This window comes from Mustelus asterias, chromosome 10 (assembly GCF_964213995.1).
Source record: "Mustelus asterias chromosome 10, sMusAst1.hap1.1, whole genome shotgun sequence".
Classification (NCBI taxonomy): Eukaryota; Metazoa; Chordata; class Chondrichthyes; order Carcharhiniformes; family Triakidae; genus Mustelus; species Mustelus asterias.
The window spans coordinates 81886030-81905888 of record NC_135810.1 but is presented as its reverse complement, the minus strand read 5'-3'; the positions used below and the strand labels follow the sequence as shown (position 1 = coordinate 81905888).

General features: G+C 40.9%; 1 protein-coding gene across 9 annotated transcripts in view; it reads right to left on the bottom strand.

Moving 5' to 3' along the window:
* Positions 1–3237: 3237 nt before the first annotated feature.
* Positions 3238–19859, bottom strand: part of LOC144500057 (glutamate receptor 4) — a 284546-nt gene continuing 267924 nt past the window's right edge. For 3 of the 9 annotated variants that reach the window (XM_078222823.1, XM_078222825.1, XM_078222827.1), the window contains 5 exons: positions 16754–16952; positions 11063–11310; positions 6102–6216; positions 3758–3892; positions 3238–3402 (listed from right to left, as the gene is read on the bottom strand). In XM_078222823.1, the coding sequence (XP_078078949.1) occupies positions 3238–3402; positions 3758–3892; positions 6102–6216; positions 11063–11310; positions 16754–16952 (862 nt within the window). Of the gene's footprint in view, positions 3403–3646; positions 3893–5396; positions 5512–6075; positions 6217–11062; positions 11311–16753; positions 16953–19859 lie in introns of those variants that run through there. The other 6 variants (XM_078222824.1, XM_078222826.1, XM_078222829.1 and 3 more) reach the window with 4 other exon arrangements.

Genomic DNA, 19859 nt, shown 5'->3' with positions numbered 1-19859 from the left:
AATAGAGCTTTACAGCACCAAAATAGCTTATTCAACCCTTTGCCAAAGTTTATCAAGCCTTGCCTCAACTTAATTCACCTCAGCCTATCATGTATCCTATTTGGTGATGGTGGTGTAATGTTAATTAGTAATCCAGTAGGCCCAGGCTAATGCTGCAAAATGGGTTCAAATCCCACTATGGCAGTTCAGGAATTAAAATTCAATTAATAAAATCTAGAATTAAAAGCTTGTCTCAGGAATAGTGACCATGAAACCATTGTTGTAAAAGCCCATTTGGTTCGCTGATGCCCTTGAGAGAAGGAACTCTCCCAATCCGGCCTAAATGTGAATGCAGACCCACAACAAAATGGTTTACTCTTTTTCTGAAAAAGCCTAGCAAGCCACTCAAATCAGGGGCAATTAGAGATGGGCAATAAATGCTGGCCTTGTTAGTGACACCCACCTCCCATGAATACTTTCTTACTTTCATCCATCATGCATCTATTCAGCTTCTTAAATGTATCCTTGCCATTTGCCTCAATCACTCTGTGTGGTAGGGGTTTCACATTCTCAGAGAAAAGTTTCTTTAGAATCCCTTATTGGATTTATTAATGACCATCTTATATACATCATCCTGGGTTTTAGACTCCCCAGAAGTGGGAACACCCTCAGTGCTTTTAGCTTATCGAACCCCCTTCGTAATTTTAAAGATCCATATCACCTTTCAGTTTTTGCCTTTTCAATCTCTCAAATATATTTCTCAGTTACATTTCTTGCCTGGTGGATGTTTGTGGGCATTGTGACTGTTCTAAGGCCAGTTCCATTTGAGATCCTCATTTTCTGAGTAGCTCTGTTTTAGCAACATGCCTGTTTCGGTAATCGTGTAGCTGAATGCAATAGGGGTAGAACAGTGGCACAGTGGTTAGCAGTGTTGCCTCACAGTGCCAGGGACCCGGGTTCAATTCCCGGCTTGGGTCACTGTCTGTGCAGAGTCTGCATGTTCTCCCCATGTCTGCATGGGTTTCTTCCGGGTGCACCGGTTTCCTCCCACAGTCCGAAAGACATGCTGGTTAGGTGCATTGGCTATGCTAAATTCTCCCTCAGTGTATCCAAATAGGCACCGGAGTGTGGCGACTTGGGGATCTTCATGGTAACTTAATTCCTGGGATGATGTAAGCCTAGTTGTGACACTAATATTTAAAGTTAAAAAAACTCATTACATAATGAGACAAAAATGGCATTATGAGTTTATTTCACAGGTAAGTTTTTCTCCATTGGTTATGCTACTGAATCACATTTTCCAACCTCAAATCATCCTTTGCACCCTTCTGGCCCTATATTTGATTCACTCCACTGACTACCATCTAGCAAAGAAATCTTCATGTACAAATTATTCTGATGCTTTGTCTAGTGGCTTCAGTGATGTCCATGCTTCACTTTCCAGCTTCGATGCTGCTAATATGTTAATAATAGTCACCATTCAGCAGCACACGGTCACACTCTGTTGATAACCGATCCCCTTCATTCTCACCAACAATGCTGAACCAATGTTGGTTTTCTCTAGTTGAGTATTGTGCTATTGTCTAACCCGGCTTTACGATAGTAAAGTTACAGATGAAAATCAGCATGAACACAACAGGTTGTGCGAGTGTAACAACATAACATTTTTAAAAAAACAATGTCTTCATCCCTTACAGCTAATGGAAAACACTTCACGAGTTTAGAATTTCATCGTAAAATGCTTCACGTTTCGTGAATCAAACGAGGTTGTAGATTCCGGCAAAATCAAGCGAATGAAGCCAATTAAAATAACTAAATAAAATGTCATAGAAATGGAAAGGGAAATGCTGCACATTGTGACATGGAAACCATGGTCAACTGAGATACATAAAAAAGGTATGAAAACATTTGAAATCATTTTACCTGGTAAGGATTATTGCTCTTCAAACACTTTGTCATAAAATCATAGAACCTTGCAGCACAGACAGAGGCCACTCGGCCCATCTTGCCTGTGAGAGATGTCTTACTTTTTGAAAGAGCTATCCAGTTAGGCCCATTTCTCTTCACTTTTTTCAGAGCCCTGCAATTTTCTCCGCTGAAACTATTCAGCCCATTCCCTTTTGAAAGTTACTGTTGAATTTGCTTCCACTATGCTTTAAGGCAGGTGATTCCAGATCGCGTTCTCTTAATCGTGCGTTTAAATATTATTAGGTCATAGAACTTTCAAATAATAAGTACATAGTTCCATACAAAGTGCCCATAAATCATGGATATTACTGACATTCTGATATTCAAATAAATATCAAGAATTATTCCGTTTTATTCATTTTAGTGGGTACAAAAAAGCACAATTTATTACACAGTACAATATTTTGTTTCAACTATACATTGTAGACTGAGGTGTAAACTAACATTCTCCTTCAAGTTAGACAGATGCAGACTGTGGTAGTTTAAATGACGCAATAATTGTAGTGAATGAAATGGAAACAACAAACAAGACAACAATGCGGCTTCTTCATTACAAAAGTATTTTTTTTAATACGTTAATAAGATGTGGCATTAATTTTCCTATATTGCAATGGAACTTCCCTAAATGGTTTTAAAAAAACTATTTTCCACTACTGAACTTTTTTTTCTCATTAACATACTTTCATTAAAAAGCAAGCATTTTATTTTGTTCCTTTTCAAAGAAAAAAAATCTTCCTTTTTTAAAGAAAAGATAACATTTGCAGTAAAATTCACAAATTTTACTTATTTATTATTTTCCATCCGTGGTTCAGTGGTTTTATTTTCCAGTGTAAGTAGTTCACTCCCCTTTATTCTATGGATATTCCGAAATTTAGACACAGGCTAATATGTTCATTGACTGCTATTTTCATAATGTGTCTTAGAACAAAAGCCAAGTGTGATTTTTTTTTTTCACTAGCAATGGGTTCTTCACATCTGAATTTCTACTGGTTATGATTTCAGTTCCTTATTGGCATGTATTTCTTCTGAATTTTGTTTAGTTGCTTTGTCCTGTAACCTTGACTGAATTTTTCTGATATCAAATCAGAATTGGGCTGTTTTAAACAGAGCTCATGCACACTTTTTTTTTCCTGATGGTGATCTGTTTCAAGCGAGTTCTCCCCCACCCTGCTCTTTGCCTTCACATTTAGTGAGGATTCTTGCAATGTTGTCACAGTCTGAGGTGCATTACCATTAGTCACCGAGACTGTTCTGTAATTTTTTTTAAGGCACTCAAATAGTATTTGGTTTTTATGGTAAATCCGCTGCCACTATAGCCAATCCTGGATTCTGTCTAATGGTAGGAACAGTATGCACGGACTTCGAGCAGTCTGGAGTCAATACACGGCCATTTTCTCCGACACTTCCAGTTATGGATAACCTGGCTTTGTTTCTCATGGCTTCCGAAAAGGTCAGCTGGATTGAAACAAAAATACCATTATTGCATGACCTTATTCTAATTAAAAACAACAACAAAATACGATAAACACCAAAAAGTCATTCTTAGCTAAGAAATAAGCAGCCGAACACTGTAACATCCTCTTAAGTATTTCTTTTATGGCCATAGCTGAATATGTAAGCAAGCAGTACCACTAGACATCATACCACAACACTTCATTACAAATGCACCACCCACTTTATTAGGCCCTAAATCCTACCCCTAAATTTTAACACTTTCGGTTCCATATACGTTGTAACCTTCTCTATATGTTGCTAAATTCTGGGTATTCTGCGTAGAAGTTGGATTAAAATTCTGTGTACTCTTTGCCACCTTCATTCTCTTCGCCTCTGCCCTGGACTTGTAACAGAATTCTACCAAAGCCACCAGCATTGCCAAACCAAGGCCTCCAACTAGAATATAGAAGACTCCAGCTACGTTGCTAAGGCTCAAAGCGCTGGTCTTGTCCTAAGAAGAAACAAGGCAAATCGATTAGACCTCTGTAAAGAGTGTTAATGTAGCAAAGACAGGACAACACAGTAGTGAAACTATAACCTATATTTACAGCAATCAATTCCTTGATTAAGTGACTTGCACTGGCTGAAGTGTGTATATTATTTTACATACACAATAAATAGCTAGGAACACGATCTGATAAATGATTTGCAACTATTAGTGTGCCCCAAATGCAGATAAATCATGATGTTGAAATGTAAGGCACCTTTTGGCACTTTATATGAAGATTTGTCCTTTAAAATATCACATGAATGTGAAGAGTGCATTGATAATCAGTGGGGACTAAATAAGAATATTAGTATGCAAGAATCTTTTTAAATATAGCAGGCTGGTGACAGAAAAGTTATCTATACAATGTAAGTATGTCTCTGAGGTGTCGAATGGCGCAATGAGATTTTTGTGTACGGTGTACACAGTTACTTCTGTATGTCAGACAGCTTTTTGGCTAAAAGGGATTGATAAAAGTAGATGGGGGGGGGAGGATAAACATGATTAACCTAGATGCACTTTGTTGTCTGTAAAGCTCATTAAATGTAGCGCATAAATGTAGCATAGAACGATCCAAATATCTTTGGGAAGAATTTTCACCTTAATTGCCTGGGCACAGTCTAGTGGAGTGGATTGCTGACCCGTTTCACAATCTATCAACTTTCATCTGATTATCACCTAAGGTTTTCAGAAACTTTATCAGTGAGCTATTATGTGGTACTGAGGGAGTGCTTCCCTTTAATAGAAACCTATTTGCTTTTTTTAGTTAAACGATGAAGATCCACGCCTACATTCAAAGGGAGGTGTTCGGGCCTCATTTTCCCCTCAACTACAAATGAAACAGTAATATATGCTTTTCTGTTTGTTAGATTTTGCTATGTGCGAGATTTGCCTACTTAACACCAGGCATTATATCTTCAAAGTAATTAATTGTATGTGTAGTGTTTTGGGGCATAACTGAGAGGCATGTTAAAGTGTTACATAAAGAGTCTTTTGTTTCAAATGAAGACAAAAATGAACAAAGTTCAGTTCTCATATTTCTTATAATTCATTCAGCTAATCTGACTGATTACTGCAGTTGTAGGTCAAAGTCATGCCTGGCCAAATTGTCGATTCCTGAAAAGAGTTATTCAATGTGTCATTCGTTCATTACTTTTTAAATTGTACAGGGCTAATGTACCAAAATGATCAGTAATGGGCATTGATAATTACTGCAATATAATGTAAAGTTATGGTTCTAATTTTCAACTGCAGTGAATTTGACTTAGTCCTATACTAATCTTGACTAAATACATCTTACTAAATGAGTTGAGATATTTTCATTATGTGATTACACAATAATAAAATCAATGCTTTATTGCAGCATATTGCAGCTGAATGTTCACTATTAATTATCATATAAGTCGGTGTTTGTGTCCCTAAACTGTTCTGAGAAGACAACAGTAGGTCCCAAACTGCAGCGACTGACCTTACTTCCAGAGTCCTTGGCTCCACATTCACCTTTATCGTACCACCATTTGTTTTTCAGCTTGTCTAAGATGCCTTGCTCACTGAGTTTCAAAACTGCAAGGTTTACGGGAACTCTTCACGTGGAAAATAACATAAATAACATTATATATGTTATTTTATGTTATTCAATTAAAGCGACACAGAATTTATTTACAAAGTGATAAAGCAAAGCCCCAGAAGGCGTATGCTGCATAGGCCCCAAGTACAGAAACAGACATACAACTGGGACCTGCTATATCGCTTTAGGTAACAGGCACATACTGCTAGGGAAGCGTTTAAATAAAAGCAAGTGCAAATACTGTGAACCCAGAAATATTGGCAGGAAGACTTTAAAGGCTCCTTTCATATTTGGAAGTGTATCTGACTTAAATGACCTGATGGACTATTGAATGTAAAGCAATGTATATATTATCTATCTCTATGATACATCTATATGTTATATACATCATTTACAGAATGAACTGTGTTGGGAAGAGGAGGCAAATATTTGTGTTTTTACAGTACTTGCATCCCCTTGCTATTTTGTTGAGAATAAAATTCTTCGGATTTTAGCTGATGCGTGATTGTGCAACATTGACAATTACAGTAGAACTCATTTCATATGCTAGCAGACATGCCCATTACTCGTACACTGTTACCCGCTTGTGGTGACATTGAGGCTAACCTTGGAGTCACCTCCCCCGCTGCCACACTCTCCTTTGTCGTACCACCATTTGTTTTTCAATTTGTCCAAGAGTCCTTGTTCATTCAGTTTTAAAACTGCGAGGTTAACAGCATTTCTTGAAACAATAAAACATACTTGTAAGAAAGTGCAAAGCTTTTAAAAATTGAGACGGATGAGGACAAATAGTAATCTCTTCTGTTCCATGCTAAATAATATCTTCATCATCAGTCACACCTTTGATTCAGCAATCTTGTTCTGACAAGCCGTGCTTTACAAACTGTTCAATATAGTGAGGTACTGCGCTGTGGTTCCACTTATTGTAAAGCTAATGGGGGTGATTTAGCAATATAAAACGGTTGATATTGAATTGGATGTCCATTATACACCCTGTCAGTTTCCCTTTCTTTTGACTTCAATGAAAGGATAAATCAGGTAGGGTCTATAATGGGCAGCATCTATAAAAGGTAGCCAATTCAATGCCACTTGTTTTATGCTATTGTCAAAAATTAAAATTGCCCCCAATATGTCTACCGAGAGGGTCACTTCAGAGTTAGCAAGCTATATACAGTAAACCACAAGGTAGAGAAACACACAAATGATTAAATAGAATCCAAGCAGAAAGCTGAAGAAATTCAGTAAGTGATGATAAATTTGTAGCCTGCATTGATAGAATTAAAGACATTTCAGTGTCACTGGAAACTGTTTGTGCTTGTGGAGGTACCAGGTCCATATTAGATCTTCCATTCCGATATCAGCACCTTCCTCCAGTGCTCAATATTGTTCCTCTTGAGGTGTTTATTTGACTTCCCTTCACAAGTCATTGATGGTATTGCGTTCTAATATAGTAAGTTGTTGCTTCAAGGAAATGTTTTCTGATCTCTGACCCAAAGTGTGCAGCTGTAAGGATTTGCACAATATTCTGTTTGTGGGATTATAACATTCCAAATTGACACTCTGCTGCATATGCTTCATCATTGTTTACTGGCTCATTCCTACCGAGGGACTACACATCCAGAGAAACCAACTCGAGAGAGTCAACAAAATTAATATAAATAGCAATACATTGATCTACAATTGAAACTTTTCAAGACGTTTATCTCTGAGGAGAATCGTCATACCTAATGAAAGAATACAGAGTGATTTTTCTGCAACATGACCTGATAAAGCAGAAGTGTAGCACAATGGGAAGCTCTTCGCCAAAATGTACTATCACCGTGCAGGCAGCACAGTGGCACAGTGGTTAGCACTGCTGCCTCACAGTTCCAGGGACCCGGGTTCAATTCCAGCCTTGGGTGACTGTTGGAGTTTGCACATTCTCCCCATGTCTATGTGGGTTTCCTCCGGATGCTCCGACTTCCTCCCACAGTTCAAAGATGTGCAGGTTAGGTGGATTGGCCATGCTAAATTGCCCCTTAGCGTCCAAAGATGTGCAGGTTAGATGGATTAGCCATGGTAAATGTGTGGTGTCACAGGAATAGGGCGGGGGAGAGGGCCCTGGGTAAGGTACTCTGTCAGAAAGCCAGTGCCGACTCGATGGACTGAATGGCCTCCTTCTGCCCTATAGGGATTCTATAAGTCTATAAATTGATCAGTATGACAGTGAATCTACTGCTAACAGTACTCTATATATCTCAGGAAATAGCATTATATTTTGTTACTTACTCCTGTTATAACATAACAGGTGGCATGGTGGCACAGTGGTTAGCACTGCTGCCTCACCGTGCCAGTGACACGGGTTTGATCCCCGGTTTGGGTTACTGTGTGGGGTTTGCACGTTCTCCCGGTCTCTGCGTGGGTTTCCTCCGGATTCTCCAGTTGCCTCCCATAGACCGAAAGACATGCTGCTTCGGTGCATTGTCCATGCTAAACTCTCCCTCAGTGTGGCGACTAGGGGATTTTCACAGTAACTTCATTGCAGTGTTAACGTAAGCTTACTTGTGGCACTAATAAATAAACTTAAAACATAAGAAAAAATGACCATGTTATTTTCAACTAATCTGCCTTGTTCTCACACATAAACTCTTCCACCTTGACAGCTTGATGCTCTGTCTATCAAGCATGCTTGTTGCATCAATGGTGAACTTAATCTACGGGTGATCGACGTTTGTTAGACAAGCTGTAAGCTAGGATCTTGAACTGATAAATGATAAAATTACCCTTGGATATGTCGCCCCAGAAATGTAGTATAGGCATTAAGACTTAATGGATGAGGTCAGCTCAATAAATTGAGCTGCTTTAAAATATCTGCACATTAGAACATACAAGTAGATGTTTTTGTAGCTAATTTAAAAGGTGCTGAATTATCGTGATAGGAAAGGACAATTCTATTATGTTCTTATTGGCACAGCACAGGCATTGATGAATTTTCTTTCCCAACTGTTATTTCTTTCCTTTATCCTTTTAGTAATAAATTACCTTTCTAATTATTGAAATATGCATACCATAATATCTGCAAAAGTGACCTTCTGTATCAATCGAAAAATGTGCTCAGCCAAATCTCCACTCATGCAGCGGGACTGGAGAATCCCAGCAGTGGGCGAGGTTGGAGAATTATGGCCATGATTGTATGGAGAGTGGTTTCTAAACAAACAGGATCTATGTAAGAGTGTGTACGTGGGAACATAGCAGAACAATTCTCCAGACCAACCAGTGCTCAGTCCAACGGTATGCTAGAGTGCAGGATTTGGTAATAATTTTCCAATATGTGAGCTTTTGATTCCAGCTGTGATGCACTGAAATGTTTTTCCATGGAGAGAGAGGAAAGTGGGAGGGTGATTAAGAACGGTATGGTGGTACAATGGTTAGCACTGCTGCCTCACAGCGCCAGGGACCTGGGTTCAATTCCTGGCATGGGTCACTGTCTGTGTGGAGTTTGCGCATTTCTCCCCGTGTCTGACTGGGTTTCCTCCAGATGCTCCGGTTTCCTCCAACAGTCCAAAGATGTGTGGGTTAAGTGGATTGGCCATGCGAAATTGCCCCTTATGTCAGGGGGACAAGCTAGGGTAAATGCATGGGCATAGGGCCCGGGTAGGATTGTGGTCGATGCAGGCTCGATGGGCTGAATGGCCTCTTTCTGCACTGTAGGATTCTATGATTCTAATCCACATTTTGATGATCCATGAAAATTGATATGAATTGGCAAGTAGCGAAACTCCATTTATCAGGCTGCAAAGAAAGCTCATCTCCTCGTTAGCATTAATCATCATATCAACCAAGATTGTTGGAGATTGTATCACTCTAGTGTTGCTCAATAACTTTACTATAAACCCAACAAGGATTTTGTTTAAAAGTCAGTCTCTGCAATGCATTAGTACAGTACCACAGAGTGGCAGGATGATTCTAATTTCCATATTGCTACAACTGAGAATTGTCAGATGGCAGTCCATTTGTGTTACAGTTGTTGGTAAAGCTTCATTCTTAATAGTGCAACAATGATCCACAGCGAGAACAGGCCACAAAACAATGTTGGAGAGGTGAGTATTTTCTTGATCGGTTCCCCTGTCATTGGGTTTAATAACTATCCCTTTCATCACTGACATATTGTGGCTGCAGCGTGATCTACAAGATGCACTGCAGCATCTCACCAAAGTTCCTTCAGCACCACCACCCTTCCCTTTTGACCTCTACCATCAAGAAGGTCAAGAGCAGCAATATCAAGGGAGCATCATCACCTCCAAGTTCTGTCCAAGTCACAAACTGTTCTTATTTGGATATGTAGCTCTTCCTTCATCGTCACTGGCTTGATATCCTGGAATTCCTTACCTAATTCCTATGGGAGAAGCATCATCATCACTGGGACTGCAGTAGTCCAGGGGAGAAAGACCATCACCACTTTATCAGGCCAACTACATGCAGTCTTGACAGCATCACCACATCAAATTTCCAAAATGGAGCAGCGTATTTGGTGAGAGTGATAGGTGAGGGGGGCCGATAGATTACAATTGGTTTGCAAGCTGCATAATTACTGTTGTGTTAGCCAGTGGAAAAGTTCAGGCTTGTCTATTCATAGTCACCCCAGTATAAATTGTCGAGGACTTTCTGGGTTCTGGAATAAGCATGTTAAAGTTGACTGTCTCTGTTATGGTCACAACCTGTTCTTACCTCTCCAAACAAACTTAAGACTTGAGAGGAATGGAAGAAATGATATAAAAATGGTGATACAAGAGGCATTTGAACATTACTAGTTACGAGAATAAAACACGCGGTCATGACTGCAGGTGAGTGCTCACAATGGAAAATAATTCTGTGATCTTGCACTCCCTATCGGAATCACACCCGCTGGAAATCCGGACCAGAGATAAGGCTATAAAACTGTGGCCCTGATTCTCTGATCCGCATTCCCTTTGTAAGCAATTACTCAGCCGGAGTCCAGAATCACAGAATAATCTACAACCTGCTGGATATCACAAAGCTTACATGGGAGTACTTAAGGTGGTGGCACTACAAAAAGTAATTTAAAACGTTTCCTTCTCACTGGATACTCTAAAGTGCTGTATTAGCCGACATTACAAGGACTGCAATTTATAACAATCCATTGATAGTCTGGCACCTTGACACATTGGAAAGACTTGATAAGGAACTACATAAAAGCAAGCATTTTCTTCCCATTGCTAACTTTTCAGAAACTTGAATGGGAATTAAAGTTACTTGCTGCGCAGTCCTTGATGCCTATACTGAAATTAATGTACACTTTATTTGCAGAGCCAGAAAATCCTCTCTGTTATAAAAGTACTGAAATAGAATTGCTTTGTCCCTTCCTCCTACAGTTTTTAGTGCCACTAAGGAAAATAAAATTGACCTTACTTTCAATAGTGGAACATTCTTTACCTGCGTACTCTTTAAAGATGTGGAATGAGATCATGCACATACCAGTCACACAAGATAAAAGAAATACAAGGGACATCAGGGTAGGTGGAATACTATAACAACACAATGACATATTGTTATACTATCCCACCCACCTTAATGGGGAGTTCTTAGGCGTTGCCACTCCATATCCTTTGGAATCCAGGTTGCCTCCTACTTTCATTGTGTCGCACGGTTTCCTCTGCTCAATATATTCATTCATTGTGGACTCCAGAAGGAAAGCGAACTTGCCCTTGGATTTCCGAACACGGGCGACGCCCTCAGCTGTGGTCTTGGTGAAAACGGAAGGCTCTGCAGATTTCATGTAGGCCCACATTTTCTCATATATTGCTATTTTTGATCTCTGAAAAAGAGAAACGGGAATCAGCAACAACTCAGATTTATCTAGTTCCAGTCAAGTAACATGCAGCTTAAAGTGCTCAGCAGGGAAGAATTGGAAGCTGTGCAGTAACTGAAGAACATGGAGAGATGACTGGATAGACTGGAGAAGCTGCCTTGTTCTCCCTCGGGCAGAGAAAGGTAAGGGAAGATTTGATACAGATGTTTAAATCATTGTTTAAAAAGAGTAAATGAAAAGAAACTGTTTCAAATATCTATAACCAGGGAGTAAAGATTTAAAGTGATTGGCAAAAGTACCAGAGACGGTGTGAGGAACAGCTTTTCCATGCACTGGACAGTTTGAATTTGCAGTTGTCTGCATTGTGGGCTGGTGACACAGCTTTAGAAAGGGAATTAGAAATATACTTGGAGAAGAAAAAAGTGATCGAGGTATGAGTGAGGCAATGGGATTAAATGGATTGCTCTTCTAAAGATGACCTGAAGACCTCTTCCCGTGCTTTACTGTTCCGTATACTGTTCTATTCCATGATTATAAGCGAGGTCAACGGGAAAGACTTCAAGGAGGGAGAAAATTATCTGGGCGCAGAGGTTTAGGAAAGAGTTTCACAGAGGAGTAGGATCGCGAAGACTGAAGAGTCTGTCACTGTGTAGGGAAGAGGAAATGCACAGGAGGCCAGAAACAGGAGACCAATGGCTACCAATGGTGCATGCAGCAAAGTTCTGGAGGGACTAATGATCAATTAATAATCATGATGCTGAAAGTGCAGTTTGGGGCTAGTCTTGCGCCTCCCAATAGGAGAATGCACTCTCTGTGCATACCCATTTCAAGCTCAAAAATGGGCCTAAAGGAACTTCCGGCCGGAATTCTCCCATCCCACCCGCCACTGGAATTTTAGCGGGTGAGTTGCAGACAATATGAAACCCCATTGATAGTCGGGCGGGAATTTTCAGCTTTTAGACCAGCGCGGCCAGAGAATTCTGCGCTCCATTCCTTTGTGTTGAGGAATAAAGAGTCAATAGAGGTGGGCGAGGATAGGGGAATGTATTTGCTGAACACCTTGTGGGACAGGTGGTGCGGACCATTGAGTTTTAGACAGATTGGAAGTTTATGCAGGCTGCAGCTTTGGGGACTGGAATAAGAACATTGGGGAAGTCAATTAAATTTAGATTTCGCCCATGTTCGGTATTTTTTTACCTTCTGGAAAGATACATCAATTCAGCTTTTGGGGGAACTGTTTTATTAATTTTCCAATTAAAAAGAAATTTCAACATATTTTACTGTTATTATATACTCGGCACTACTGTGAGCTTATACCCTGCAACCAATCACTATCCCATTTTCAGATTCAATCATGGAACTGGAGTATTGATTCTGATCATTTGGTTGGACAGTCACATTAAAAATGACTCTGTTTACACACAAGTATTGGACAGATCCACATAGGGATTGTTCTTATTGTTAATCTTTGTTGCTTAATTTCTTACTCTCCTTTGTTGCATGGGAGACTGATAAGTGGGCGGCACGGTGGCACAATGGTTAGCACTGCTGCCTCACAGTGTCAGGGACTCAAGTTCAATTCCAGCCTCGGGTCACACTGACTGTGCGCAGTTTGCACATTCTCCCCGTGTCTGCATGGGTTTCCTCTGGGTGCTCCAGTTTCCTCCCACAGTCCAAAGATGTCCAGATTAGGTTGATTGGCCATGCTAAATTAACCCGTGTCAGGGGGATTAGCAGAGTAAATATGAGGGGTTACGGGAATAGGGCCTGGGTGGGATTGTGGTTAGTACAGACTCGATGGGCTGAATGGCCTCCTTCTGTACTGTAGGGATTCTATTCTATGATTCTATACTATTCTTTTCTAAGCACCAACATAGCTGGAGCACCTAAACTGTGCAATGTGTTAAACAGATGAAAGGTGGCGCATGTAAATCCAGATTTACATGTGTTGGTGCAGACTCAATGGGTCAAATTGCCTCCTTCTGAACTATAGGAATTCTATGATAACAGAGAGTACAGCTCAGCTGACTGAAAACCCATGTTGTAAAGAACAAGTTCCACCTTATTATGTTACCATTAGTTTTGTCAGTCTCTCGCTAGGCTACTAGATGTAGCAGCTTCCTGTATAGGGATATTCCATTTCACTTCATTGTCAATCTCAGGCAGAAATAGGTAGGCCTGAAGACATCCATTACCAGAATGTTCCCATTAACAAACAAAAGATGCTGCATAGCAATGAGCACAGAAGAGCAGCAGACAAATCAGGAAGAAAATAAAACAACCAAAAAAAGCACAAACATGGCATGCAACAGTGTGTGACAATATTTCACACAATGGATTAATGGAAACATCAACCTGCTTATCTCAACAGAAAGCTGCTCATTTCACAGATTAAGTACATCCAATTGCACCATGGCTTCTATCCCATCTCTTTAAATTCTGCAAAATCTTTCCGAACCTGCAAAGATGATGGGCTGGATTTTCATCTTCAAGGTGAATATCGGGAGTTGGGTAATTTCTTGGCTTAGCGTGGCTGGGTCGGGAGAAAGTGCCTGCAAAGATGGAATTTTTGTTCTGGGGGTGGTTGGTAACTGGAATTCGGCCTGCCACCACCAGGAAGAGTTCAGAGAGGGCCACAGATGGTGATGGGTGCCGAGGTGGGATGTTTTACTTACAATAAAAAGAATAAAACAGAAAACAACCTTCTAGCCTTTGTGCCTCACACCCTACACACTCCCAATACCCACAAATGACAACTTATGCCACTTCATGCCTCCCCATCCAACACCCATTGTCCCTCATACCCTCCATGTTAATCAATGCCCTACCCCCCCCCCCCACTCCCCATGGCCCCTCATACCCTACATGCCAACCTCTGACACTTCTACGTCCATTCAAAGAGTATACATTCTGTATAGAACCAATGAATTCATTAGTAGTAATGTCATATGTGAAAAGCTTTAAAAACCAGCCATTCATTAAAACAATCCTTTACTATATACCTATAAAATGCTAATCTTTCAGACACTTAAAAGTATCAGTAGCAGGAACTGCAAGCACTTGAAAACTCTATCTTGTGTTAATAAGCATTATGCAAATGAAAGAATAGATCAAAGAGGAAGAGCTGTCACTCAAGGAACATTTTCCCTGGCACACAGCTGCTTCAACAGAGTAATGGTTATCTGGACTCTGAGCCAATTATGCATAATACGACTTGGCTTAGACTAATTTTCTAAAGCTTTTTCACACATGCTATTATTACTATATGGTTCAGTGGTTTTTTACATAGTCTTTCGTGGTTGAGTGGGCAGGGATAGGCTGTAGGTTGACATGGAGGGTATGAGGGGTAATAGAAGGTGGGTGGTAGCATATACGTTGGCATGGAGGACATGACAAGCCATGGGGTTGGGTGCAGGACATAGTTTGGCAATGAGGGCATGAGGGGCCAAGGGTTTGGTGTATAAACTGGCAAGGAGGCATGGGTAAGATCTTTTGAATTTACATTTCCAATGTTTCCTCATCCAGATTATGGTTCACAACACCTCTGAGGAACAAGAACCTTGAATTCAAGATGGCAGCGGAGTGGGGCGACTTCTTGCAAGCTGTGCCCAGCACACCCTCTAATTATATTTTTTACTCTTGTTCTATGCTTCTAAACCTCTATTCTAACTCTTTTAAACTCTTTAACAATGCACTGTTATAATCTCTTACAGATTTGGTGATCCTCAGGACCCTGGAGAAACCTGTAAGAACAGCTTCTTCCTGGCTGCTGTCAGACTTTTGAATGGACCTACCTCGCATTAGGTTGATCTTTCTCTATACCTTAGCTATGACAGTAACACTACGTTCTGCATCCTTTCCTTTCCTTCTCGATGAACAATTTGCTTTGTCTGTGTAGCGCGCAAGAAGCAATACTTTCCACTGTGTGTTAATACATGTGACAATAATAAATCAAATCAAAATCCATGAACCTGAGAAAAGCCAGCATGAATCTATGGAAATTCCGGAGGGCCAGGAAATGCCTAACCCCGCAATGGAGGCAGGCAAGTCAGGAGTAGTGTGTGGGCATGCAGCCTGTATCAGGCCGCCGCCCACTTACCCCACACTAGTAAAAATCGGCGACACCAGGCATGGAGCAGGGTTTCCCGGAATCGGGTCCCCGGTTGCCTTTTTTAAGGATCAGCCGAGTCTCCCTGAAAATCCAGCCCAATCACACCTCCACTATTCATTTCCTGCCTGTTAATCGCCACTGACTGCGATTTCATCCCCAACCCCAGGAGCACAAGAACCATTGTGTAAAACAGGGCAGTGTTTTCCCAAAATAAAACTAGGCCGGAATTTTCCAGCCATTCCCACCCTGCCACCGCAGCAAGCGAGGATGGAGAATTTGATGCTCAGCCAAATCTCCGTTCACTGCAGCGGTATCAGAGAATCCCGTTGCCGGGAACCGCAGGAAAATTCCGGCCTACGTGTCATAATAGCGAAAATACTGGAGCGATCAGCGCGTTTTGGAGAGCGGTGGGTTGCATGCCGGTTCTGGAAAGGTGCAGGGCCTAAACCCACTGGTGAGCCTGGCTCCAAAAGTGCACTGGGAGACCTCCTCCCCCACCAACATCAGGACACCCTCCCTCCTCATCGCGGCATGTTTCCCAACCTCCTCCCCAAGACAGATCGCCAGCATCGGGGCATTGGGTCCCCCAAATGGGTCTCCCTGCATGACTCCCGACATGTTCCCCTTCATACTCCACCTCTGCACAAGCCCCCTACACAACCCCCTGCATAGTCTCCCTTTATAGCCCCCAGTCAGGCTCCATCCACAATCAGGCCACATCCTCTTAGCACTTCCCCAAGCCTAAGTGGCACTGCCAGGGTTCCCAGCAGGCATTGTTCTTGTGCCAGGTGGGCACCACCCAATGGGCAATGCTTAGCCATGTCCCTAACCACGTGGGGGCCTCAATGGCCTCTGAGAGCCCAGCGTGGCCATCATGCCTGATCTACTGGAGACCAGTAGTGATTCTTGCCTGTCGCGCATTGCGTCCCAAGGTTGGAAGGTACTGGGAGCTGGCAGAATCCGGCGTCAAACGGGCTCTGCATATTTAAATACTACTTTAAATATGCTAATTGGCCTCATGCCCTTTCTGGGCGCGATGCAGTTTGCGCCATTAACAAGGGACTGAGATGTTTGCAAACCGTTTTTCAGACGTGAAACCGATTTTTAGGCCTGTACGCTATTTTCGGGGATCAGTGCGATCTGTGCCAAGTTTGGCGAGGTCGGAAAATCGGCCCCATGGAGTACTTGCTCATTCCAGTTTACAGCTATTATTGTAACCTCTGATTTTGAGCCATTCCAAGCCAACTATGCATGTGTCCCTTTGAGTTTGATCTGACTGATATGGATTTACTTTGTTGGTGTAGCACACCTAACCCTGTCAGACACGGGGAGGCTTACTCTGAAAAACTCCTTTGTAGAACCTGAGTCCAGCGTTCCGTAAGCAATTTCAGTTTGCTTTGAAAGATCTTCAGCACTTTCTATAGGTGACACCATTCTCTCTACAGTCAGGAAAGCAGCAAGGTTGGCCGTGTAGGAGGAAATTATAATCAGAGTGAAGAACCACCATACTCCTCCGACAATGCGTCCAGACAGTGATCTAAACATTTAAACAAAAGTACAGCTTTTAAATAATATTCTGAACAGCAAGAATGAAACAACTAATTCAGCAAATTACAGCCCTTTGCATCATAGGCTGTCACTTCAGAAATGTTGTTATCTCCCCACACTGTAATTTAAACATTTCAAATTCAAATAACAAACCTTTATTAAAAACGCTTCTGTTTTCTCAACCAGCTCAATGGTAATAGCTTAAAAAAAGATTGTTTTGATCATAGGAGCAGTTACTTATGCTGCGTCTCACTGCCTGTTACATGTATATGTGGTCTTCTGGTAAGGTCACATTGGGAAGGAATGGTAAAGTCATATGATTCCAATTTCCATTCATTCCAAACAACACTCTACCAAGTACAGCAGCATTGCCTCCACTCCCTGCATTCTATTGAGCCATGTTGCCACCATCCAATATTTTCATTTTATTTAATGCTCGGGTTTCCTCCCACAGTCCAAAGATGTCCAGGATAGGTTGATTGGCCATGCTAAATTGACCCTAGTGTTAGGGGGATTAGCAGGGAAAATATGTGGGATTACAGGAATAGGGCCTTCGTGGTATTGTGATTGGTGCAGACGCGATGCATTGCATGGTCTCCTTCTACACTATAGGGATTCTATGGGACTCTTACTCACTTTTCCTTATCTTTTCTCCCCCTCTGTTTCCCCTTTCCCCCATTTTTCTCAATTTTACCTCTCTCCCACCCATCTCCCCTCTTCCCCCCCACATCTTCATCTGTCACAGCTTACCCTCTGATTTCAGCTTCTCTGCCATTTGTGGCCATTCACACCATCTATTCTCTCTATGGGCTGCCATTAGCAGCCCTTCCCCTTGTTTTTGTGGCTATGACTCATCTTTCATTCCCTCCCCCTGCAGTATAAATATCTCCCACTTTCTAAACCTTTTAGCTTTGACAAAAGTCATCTGGACTCAAAATGTCAGCTCTTTTCTCTCCATACAGATGCTACCAGATCTGCTGAGATTTTCCAGCATCTTCCCTTTTGGATCCAATTATACAAGTTTGACAAAAAGCAAATGATGGGATCACGGTTTAAGTTTCCCTTGCTATTTATGAAAATTTTTTGAAAACTGTAGCAATTCCCACAATTAACAATCCACTTTATAACATTTATATTCTGGAAATATACTGATATTTCACTTGTAAAGTGGACTGTGGCAATACTAGTGGACTCCAGTCCTTTCATACAGTAAAGCCAAGGAAAATTACTGATATCTTCTACTATCTATCTGCTGCTTTCAGTAAGCATGGGAAACAAGCTAACTGGTGCAGCAGTACACTGACAATACATGGAAAGGAAAAGCCAGAGGGAAACCAGGCAGTAAGAGCTCCTCCTCATTACCAAAACAGTCCCATTCTCCTTGGATATTGCAAATTTTCATGTTTAGGTTATTACAACTGATGCAATGGTGCCAATTTTGAAAACAAAAAGGTTTAAAATCGACAAGCTTAGAATACACTGTTCTTCACGCCATTAAAAGCATTCAATTGGAACATTACCAGACTTGAATTTACATCATGCTTATGGTTATGGTCATCAAATAGATGCTAGTCTCTGTAATAAGCACATCAACACAGTGGCCATTTAAGACATAGAGTGCATGTATCACACATGGTCACGCTGAAGAAGCTATCTTAAAGCTGCAGCGTCCTTACAGTGGACATACTGAGGTTGTCAACCCCTGAGGCTGTCAACACAATTTTCCAGAGAATTGACCTTAAACAGAAAGCGATTAAAAAGACATAAGAAACATTTAAAACATTGGCTTGCTTTTCTCAAAAAATATTTCTCACAGGGAAGCTATCTACATTTCAAAAATGCTTTGTCGGTTTGTACACAATAAAATGGCATCGATGATTTTCTCAGAATACTGAGTAAACTAAAGCAACAAATATGTTATGGTGTGCAGAATTCAAAAGACAAGGTAAGTGTCTAAATCATTTCACAAGAGACAGTTGTATCAGTGGGGGGGTGATCTCAAATACATGAGCCAATGAAACAGGACACTGCTGCTTTAAAATGCAACTCTCCTGACAACACAGTGCTAAAGAAGTAACCAGACACCATTGATGGTATTTACTTAGTTTACTGAAAATAGGAAAATTAAACTGTAATGTGAAATCACAGCACAATCACAAGAACGGAGGGAGAGAAAGACAGAAGACAAAAGATAGAATGATACAAGAAACCAAAACATGAAGATATGGTAAATATTAATTTATTGAGACAATGAATGTACAGAGAACAAAATAACAAACACCACGTGTACAATCACTACATAACAGTAATGTTTCCTTAGAAGCAGCACAGGAAGACCTTACATCTCAGACTGTAAAAAACATTCCTATCATAGAAAATTATTTCCGAAAATTCTACCCCGATCTTTATAAAATTTAAACTTAATACTTTGGTTTTGGTATTTTTTCACGAATGCGGGACCACATTGTTACTCATGCAAATCAATGAACAAAGTGAAAATTTTTTCCATGCTGCATTGAGAGTACATTTATTTATAAGAGCATTCATACAGCCATACATTTAAATATTATTGCTGAAATGAGAGACGCATTGCTGAAGCTTTTTGTCTTGCACTCATCAGGACAAATGCAAGAATGCCAAATTTCAAACGATCACCACAATTTATAGTACAGAAGAATTGGCTAATTGGTTGGCAAGTTGACTCTGATTGGCTGAGACATATCCATGGGAGAGGAAAGGGAACTAACTATAGGCTCTCTGTGCCTTTGGGCAATTCAAAAAAGGCACAAGGCTTGAACAGATTTCCTTTGGCTTGCAGAAAATGGGTCCCTGCAAATGAATGTATGTCACTTATAGCAAGCATAAATAAGTCACATTAAAGGTTCAATTGATCACT